The sequence below is a fragment of the Porites lutea genome, chromosome 2 (genome assembly GCF_958299795.1).
Source record: "Porites lutea chromosome 2, jaPorLute2.1, whole genome shotgun sequence".
Classification (NCBI taxonomy): Eukaryota; Metazoa; Cnidaria; class Anthozoa; order Scleractinia; family Poritidae; genus Porites; species Porites lutea.
Genome location: NC_133202.1, coordinates 50,735,400 through 50,744,308, shown reverse-complemented (window position 1 = coordinate 50,744,308; position 8,909 = coordinate 50,735,400). Strand labels below are relative to the sequence as shown.

Below are 8,909 nucleotides of genomic sequence, written 5' to 3'. Positions count from 1 at the left end.
TTGTGTGCTTGTCAGTTTTTTTTGTTGTTGTAAAGTATTTGTGGAAAAGATCGTCTTTAAACTTGAGTTGATTTAATACATTCATGTTTTATTTAGAAGCTGTAGTTGGGCATTCTGCTCACTCAATAGCCTTCTTCCACTTATGTCCAGGATTGAACACAATCTCGAGTTTTCAGGTCTTGGTTTACATTAGTTAGCATGGACTTTGACTTAAATCACTTTGGCTAGCCTAGTGAAATTTGCTCTTTATTATTTATCGGTTCTTCATTCATTCGATCTGACCAGTCGGATCTCTTTTATTGAGAGCTAATCAGATTCGAGTACTGTATTTCTGTTTAATTGTTATTGTTCCATTGCATATAAAACTAATAAGAGCTACTATCTATCTTCTAATGAAAGGTTTCTGCAACTGCGTATTTGAATAGCCCTCTACTGGAAAGTTCAAATGCAAGGCAGCTATCAGTGTGTTCTTCACAAGATTTCTGCTTGTTGCCAGGAATGATTATGTTGAGCTGTAAGGATAAGGACAAATGAAAAAAACGTGACTGGTCACTGTGGAAAGGCTGTCAGAGTCTGATGAAAATAAACTTTATTCATTCATTCGTTCGTTCATTCATTCTTTCATTTTTGCCATTAACCACATACAAATACAACAACAATATATAGAAATTTATAATACATTAAAGATATAATTATGCGCTATTCTAACTAAATTATTTACAAAATTAAATGTTTAAAGTGGTTGTGAAAAGGAAGCCTATATAGAAGCCAGGGGCTTATAAACTATTTAAAATACGCTTCCTGGGCTATGGAGTAAATCATGCAAGTTAAGGGTACTGAATGAAGATTTGGATTAAGTTTTAAAAGTAAAGAAAAGAAAAGAAAAAAGAAAAAGAAAAGGTATGTTGCTCAGCAAAGAGTATATTCGACTAAGAAGGAAGGGATTTTTTCAATTCTTTTGCCAAACAAACTGATACTTTCATCGTTTTGAATTTCACGACTTAGGACCTTGAAAAAAAAAAAACTTAGGACCTTGAAACCGAATTGAGAATTTTCGAAAATCAGTTCGACCATGACGTATATAGAAAACCCTGGAATTTCTTGTATTATGCGAATGTATCTGCCTTGCAAGAGTAAACATATCACGAAAATAATTAGGAAGTAAACCGTCTTTTAGAGAGATACATAAATTTACATATTTGGTATAAATAAATGTCCGAGAATTTTAAAAATCTTCTGCTCCTTAAAAAGAACACTAGTGTGAGAATCAAAAGAAACTTTATATTTTGTTCTGATTATCTTCTTTTGCAGAATAATAATCCGACTTAAATTAGACTGATATGTCGATCCCCACGTTGAAACACAATATATTAAGTAAGGGTAAACTAGACTATAGTACAAAGAGCGTAAGGAAGTTTTGGGAAGGCAAAAACTTGACTTATAAATAATACCTATAGATTTTGATATTTTTCCAGAAACGCTAAGAATGTGAGGCTTCCATGACAAATGCTCATCGAGGATAACACCTAAAAATACTGTTTCTTTCAGACGTTCAATAAGATTGTTGTCAATTTGAATAGATCAAGTGTTTGCCTCATTTGGCGTGGCCTAAAAACCATAAAATTCGTTTTTTTTAAACTTAATGGGCAGCTTATTTGCTCGACACCATTGTGTTAATTTAAGCATTTCAGAATTCAAGATTTCAGGACGTAAATTAAAATCTTTGTGGGGAAAAATATGTTTGCGTCATGAGCAAAAGGAATAAAGTCCACCACCTTTGACACATTGCACAGATCATTTATAAAGAACAGAAAGAGCAGGGTGGCTAGTATAGAGCCCTGAGGTACCCCGCACTTTATTTCGCAAGCCTCTGAACTGATACCAATAAATTCCACATATTTTTCTCTATTGCTTAGATAGCTTTTTATCTATCTATTAAGTGCAGTGACTCGAACACCATAATGCTCTAATTTGAAGTTAAAATGTTATGGACACTGTATTCCTTATTTTCATTTGCGGAAGAGATTTTGTCATATAAACAAGCAAGAGCATAAGCAGTGGAGTGATGCTTGCAAAAACCATACTGATGTCAGAGAGAATGTTATGATTTTAAAAAATTACAAAAACTGAGACCATGTTCAAACATTAAACTTCATGTAGGATTAGAAAACACGCGAAAACGGTCGGTCGTTTTGTTTTACTTTGATGGAGAATCAAATACAACCAGCATATAAAAAGCCACAACACACCATCTTTGTTTCAAGGTCGCAAATTAATGCCAGTCTTCTTCACAGACACCCAAAAATGTATGACTCCAGATGTATGACTCCATTTGTTTCTGTTATATTTCCTTTAGCAATGCTTGTTTCCTGCGATGTGTGGCTGTCGCTTTTGACAAGGACAAACCCCAAGGATCAAAACAACGAGACAAACGTTATCGTCTATGGTTCTCTTGTTGGGGCATCATTCATATTTCTCATCATTCGAGCATTTACCTTCTATCTGGTATCTTTACGATGTTCTGAACGTCTTCATGATAGAATGGTTGCGGCTGTTCTACAGGCACCAGTCGTATTCTTCGATTCAAATCCCGTGGGAAGAATTATGAATCGTTTCTCTAAAGATATAAGTTGCATGGATGATGTACTACCCAAAACGTTTCTGAGAGCAATCCAAAGGACCTTGCTGATGTTCACCTCAATACTTCTACCAACTGTCATAAACCCTTGGCTTCTGTTCGCTCTTACGCCAATAGCAGTGTTAGCGGGAGTTATTTCAAGATATTACTTAAAGACATCAAGGGAGCTGCAAAGGCTGGAGTCAGTTAGTCGTAGTCCGGTCTTTTCTCACTTTTCAGAGACACTGGATGGACTGGACACAATTCGGACGAGAAAAAAAGAAAAAAAATTCGTGGACGAGTTTTGCAGGTACTTTACTCTTTGTTTTTGTCGTTGTTGTTGAATAATTTTGATATTTGTATTCTGAATAGCTCAAGTTTGAAATGAGTAACTCCTGGATTAAGTAGTCAGTCAATTGGGTAGTCAGGTAGGTAGTCGATTTGTAACACGATCGCCGTTTGGTTTCATCGCGGTGATTGATGTGTTGCTGCCATTAGGTCTCAGTTATCTTAACTAGGTTGTTTTGGTAACGTTTAACTGGGACGTTCACCTGGGATTTGGACAAGCTAGCTCTCCAGATTATGACGTCTTTTTACATTCTTCTTTTATCATATGACAAGGCGTTTTAATGCAAAGGATTCTTTTTTCAAAGAATGCTCGAATGTGAAAGATTTGACAGCGAAATCGAATTTACAAAACTAAATCGTACATTATTATTGTTCCTTTTAGATATCAAGATCTTCATTCTAAGTCATACATTATGGTTTTTGCCAGCCAGCGCTGGCTTGGTGTACGCTTGGATTGTCTCTCCGCTCTTTTGACTGCTGCAACGGCTCTTGCTTCAGTTATTGTATCACAGGATGCATATGGATATGTAATCAGCAAATAGACCATTTTACAGTTGTTTATGAAAGCGAGGCTGAGGGTGACCTTGTTTTGATACAAACCTTCCTGCTTTATTTTGTAAATCAAGCTATTCTTATGCTAACTAATATTTTTCAAGAACAATTTCCATAACAATGCAAAGAAGGTTTGTATCAAAACAAGGTCACCCTCAGCCTCGCTTCCATCCATAACTGTAAAATGGCCTATTAATCCATGTTTATATGAGCTGCTAAATTTCTTAGAACACATCAATCGCCCAGTAAGGCTTTTACTTCTTGTACAAATCTAAAAATTTGTTTACCGACATAGAAAGACTATGTTGACGATGGGGCCTTTTCTCATTTGTGTTAAGTTATAAAATTATCGTGTTCTACTACTGCTGCCTCAAAATAAAATACAACTGCTGCTTTTTCAAAGCTAATTTGTTTATTTGTCTTTTGGTTTATGATTGCCTGATGGAACTAACAGGTCAAGTTTTCTCAGTGTTTTCACTGCTTCAATGTTTATGAAAAAGCTACTTCTGGTAAAATAGCTCTTGGCAGCTACTGAATAATACATGTGGGTCGACATTCTCTTCTTGAAATGCAACTAGTCCCTTCGGTACCCCTAGCGAAATCTGATATATGGCAATTTTAGGTTGCTAAAAATAGATAATTTCTTGATACGACGGACTCCCTTGGATTCAGCGGTCAGTTCTCAAAATCACTGAGAGGAAACCAACCACTGTACTAGGGGTGTGATAAAGCTTCACACCTCGCTTTCCCGGTTCGCCACGAAGTGCTTGTATCAGGAAGAAAAACTCCTGGCGCCCAGGGTAGCGAGGGACAGGTGCCCAGCAAAATCCTCTTGCTAAAAAAGGGGGATGGAAATTGCACCCACCCCAAGCCTCACCTTAGCCCTCTTAGGGATGAGTTAACGGGAATGCTTTTTGGAACGCCAGGCAGACGTTCTAGGCAGAACAAAATCCGGTCGATTGTTCCGTACTAACAACCGCGCAAAAGATTCTTACTTGTCCTGAACAGGATAGCATTTCCGACCAGGGGCCCGTTTCTCGAAAGCCCCGATAGCTTTTCGGGACTGGAAAGCTGTTTTATCTTGGCCGTGTTTCCATTCAAGTTCAAAGTTTCAATAACTATGAAAATGATGCAATGAAACTATCAGTTAAAGAAGCAAAATTGATTGGTTTGTGAGCTAGGAACTGTTACTATTCAACTGGTTTGTATTTTAAAATTTGCCTTCCAGCCCGAAAAGTTTGCGGGCCTTTCGAGAAACAGGCCTCGGCCAGGACATAATAACCGAAAAATTTACCTTATGGTTGATGAACCGTAGCTTAATAAATAATAAATAGTAATAATAGCTTAATAAGTATTTACCCGGTTTTCTTTTAGCTTTTACCGGTCTGGCATTGGTTTATGTAATTCAAAGTGTGGTTTGGACTCAGTACGCAGTTAAGAAATCAGTTGAAGTTGAAACTCTGATGACATCAGTTGAGCGAGTGATGACGTACACCGAGCTTGAACCTGAACCTGGATACAAAGTGGAACAAAAACCTCCTGAAATCTGGCCACATGAGGGTAATATCGCGCTTAAAGACGTATGCCTGACCTACTATCCGGGTGGTCCTCAAAGTTTAAAGAATATTACACTTAACATCAACGGTGGATCTAAGATCGGCATTGCAGGTCGGACGGGCGCAGGGAAATCTTCCTTCGTGGCGGCTCTAATGCGCATGCCTGAACCTGGTGGAGACGTATTTATTGACAATGTCAATATAAAAGACACCACCCTCAGAGAATCTCGACGAGCAATAACCGTTCTTGGACAAAATCCTGTCCTTTTTAGTGGAACGGTGAGGCAAAATCTTGATCTGATGGAGCAATTTGAAGACGCGGAACTATGGCGAGCTTTAGAACAGGTGCAGATGAAAAGTCTTGTAGAGAATTTGCCAGGTCAGTTGGATCATGAATTATTGGAGCATGGGGCAAACTTTAGTGTTGGAGAAAGACAACTTATGTTCTTGGCTCGAGTGCTGTTACAGCAAAAGAAAATCGTCATTTTGGATGAGCCAACTGCACACGTGGATCCGGACACAGAACAAACGATCTGGAATATAGTAGACAAGAAATTGCAACATTCCACGGTTATCACTGTTACACATCGTTTGAACACAATAAGAGACTGCGACAAGATTTTAGTTTTAAAAAGTGGAGAAGTCGATGGGTTTGATAGCTTTGATGTGCTTGTGAATAGAAAAGGAGGAGTCTTAAGTAAAATGGATCATGTACCCAAGGAAGCCACATAAATACTCATCCATCCACATAATTGCACTGTCATTTCGAGGACGTCTCTAATACCAGCGTTAATCATGTAGTTTAAAAAAATGAGGCTACTAAAAGATTCATGCTGTTGACTTTTGTAAAGCTTTTGATCTTATTAACTACCAATCGTCCCATGTAAGGGAATCCAAGGTAGTCTAGGATTCTGGATTCCAGGCCGTGGATTCCGGATTCCAGATACTAGATTCTGGATTCTTTGTTAGTGGAATTGGGATTCCGCATTCCTTGAGCATTATTAAGAATTCCAAAACCCAGGACTAAAGATTCCACAAGCAAACATTTCCCAGATTCTGGATTTCACAGGGAAAATTTTTCTGGATTCCGGAATCAAAATTTCCTTACATGGCGCGATACCAACTTGTTATGGCAGGAGAGCGGCAATTTCAAACTTGTTGTTTCATGAAGGTATCTTTAATAACAGCGTTCACAAGCTTCATCTGATTGATACTTCTGCCTTTCAGCCCCAGCACTTATCTACTTGGAAAAGGGCAAATGTCGAGCCTTTCGTCTTAAGACTGATCGATAATTGCCGATAACGCGCCTTTTAATAGTAATATTTATCGTCTATTCACGCATCAAACAATTCTTATCTTAACATACTTACAGTAGTTATCGTCATTATTGATAAATACGTTTTTTTTTTTTTTTATCGTCAATATTTTTATCACCATAGCCGCTAAAGAAGTATTGAAATTTTGTGAGAAAAATTATAATCAATGGCAAATTCGAACTTGCAACTCTGCAAATGCTATTCCCAAAGGTGCCCTATGAGAGATTTTTCTTACTTAATACTGTTTTTACTTGCCTGAAACTGCTTCTCCTAGTTCTGTAGCTCAAACGTGTAGCAGAGTAGAAGGGGTGACAAAGTTCCAAAATATTTCAGTAGTTAGCTTTGTTTTAACTAGATTAACAGAGGGTGGATTCATCTGCAGCATACAGGCATCTTGTCTTGTGAAGATTCACTTCACAGGTAATTGCAAGGTCGAAAAAAAAATATTAATCGCCAATAGTTTTAGACGTTCTACAGGCTCTGCGGTGTTCAAACTTTGGATGGTGCTATCCACCAGATAAAACACTATCCAGCAGATAAGTATTAGTGCCTGTTTACAAGGAGAGAGGGTTACCCTAGCAAGCGGGTGAAAGTTAGCTCTGGTTTACAAGCAAATTTCTCAAGTAGGGTTACCCTATCACCCGGGTCAACCTTACCAGCTTTGTTGACGTGTTTCGTCATGCGCGACATTCTTTGTAACGGTCCAAGACAGTGGGGGGGGGGGGGGGGGGGAGAGACGAGGTCTGGGACCGAGAAACGATGTTCTCACAACTTGCAAAGCGGTCACCCCGCGTGGTGGTCAGCGGAAAATTGCAGTACTTTTCCCACAGTAAATATGTTTAGACTTTTTAGAAGCAAGAAGCGACCGGCAGAGGAAATCAGAAATGCTTACTGAAAAAATAAAAATTGAAAAAAATAATATCATGCATCTTTGTTTTTCTTTCATATCGTATTTGTCTTTCGGTACTGAAATAGACCTTGTCACGGTTTTCGACGCCATCTTGACGAGTAGGCAAACGCGTGAAAAATTACAGTGATTGTATGAGAATCTAATGTCGAATAATTTCCGTAGAACGGCTGTTCTGAAAAAAATATGACTTGTAAACTAAAGCTTCACTTCTAAGGATTCTCCTGAAAAAATTTGAGGGCGTTACATTCTCTTGAAGACCTAGAACCACTTTTTTAAATTTTCTATACATTTGTCTGTAAGAAAGTCCCGGGAAAATTACAGACAAATATATGGAAAATCTGAAGCAAGCCTCTTGAGAAGTTTAAGCACAGATATGCCCCAAAAATGTTTTAGGACAATCCTTTGCACTGTAGCTTTAGTTGACAATTGATATTTTTTGCAGAACAGCCGTTTTACGGAAATTATCCGACATTAGATTCTCATACAAACACTGTAATTTCTCACGCGTTTGCCTACTCGTCAAGATGGCGTCGAAAACCGTGACAAGGTCTATTGCGGGGGAAACCGTGTTAGATCGATCGATTTATAGGTTACATCGTTTTTGCCGGGTAAGGATAACTTGATGCTGATACAAATTACTGGAGAAAGTGTCAAATTTATCGGAAGCAAGTAATTCAGAGAGCTTTATAAATATGAGCTTACAGCTCTACAATCATAACTGAATAAACATTCACACTTCATAACATTTCACTTCGTTTGTTACGATCAGTCAACACCTTGAATCCAAAGTTAAAATTCAAAACGATCCTAATGAACAAATCACAACTGCTACTGAAAGCTCTGTACCTTGAAGCGACTTTAACTTTCCTAAGGTTTGCAGCAAAACACTGCTTGATAGCTCAACTCTAGCTCTTCGGCGGTTCTTATCAGCTGTACGGATCGAGCTAAGTGCATATTCCAAACTCTGCAGAGGGAAATTGTTTAACAGAAAAAGAAAACCACACACTATGTCTGAAAAGCGACATAAAATCAATAAATTTGCGAATTACCAAAATATAATCGTGAGAAACAGTCCCGCCTTCGATCGCCATGTTTTTGTTTCTTCTCAAGACCGTTTATCTATGGATTTTGACGTAATGCGCATGATCACTACACAAATCCGCTGGCAAGACCTTTGCTGATCGCTTTGCAAGTTGTGAGAACATCGTTTGGATTTCATTTAAGAGAATGTATGGGAAGTAGCTTACCCCCCCCCCCCCCCCCTTCCCCCCCTGGTCCAAGATTTGAAATAATCTTGAAGTTCACGAAAAAACAAAAATTTAGGGAAAATTTTATCATAGTGGACAGAAAATAACATTTTATTTTTCAGATGTTTATAATTAAGCTCAGAAATTGGATAATACCGTTTAAATTGGCACGATTACTGGTCAAGCATGATGGCGGAAAGTTGACCAAGGTAGGCGGTTATCCCTAGTCTCCCTAGCAGAGCGTCTACAAGGCAGGTAGGGTAACCCTCTTGTTGTGGTAACCCTAGCGCTAGGGTAACCCTACCTGCCTTGTAAACACGTCGTGCGATTGCTAGGGTAACCCTAGCACAAGGGTTATCCTCC

At 38.4% G+C, this 8,909-nt stretch overlaps 1 protein-coding gene across 1 annotated transcript in view; it reads left to right on the top strand.

Moving 5' to 3' along the window:
* LOC140926366 (ATP-binding cassette sub-family C member 4-like) overlaps positions 1-5,805 on the top strand; it is a 17,274-nt gene extending 11,469 nt beyond the window's left edge. Inside the window, exons 4-6 of the mRNA XM_073376118.1 lie at positions 2,357-2,927; positions 3,348-3,482; positions 4,890-5,805. Coding sequence (XP_073232219.1) covers positions 2,357-2,927; positions 3,348-3,482; positions 4,890-5,805 — 1,622 coding nt within the window. The remainder of the gene's footprint in view (positions 1-2,356; positions 2,928-3,347; positions 3,483-4,889) is intronic.
* The last annotated feature ends 3,104 nt before the right edge of the window (positions 5,806-8,909 follow it).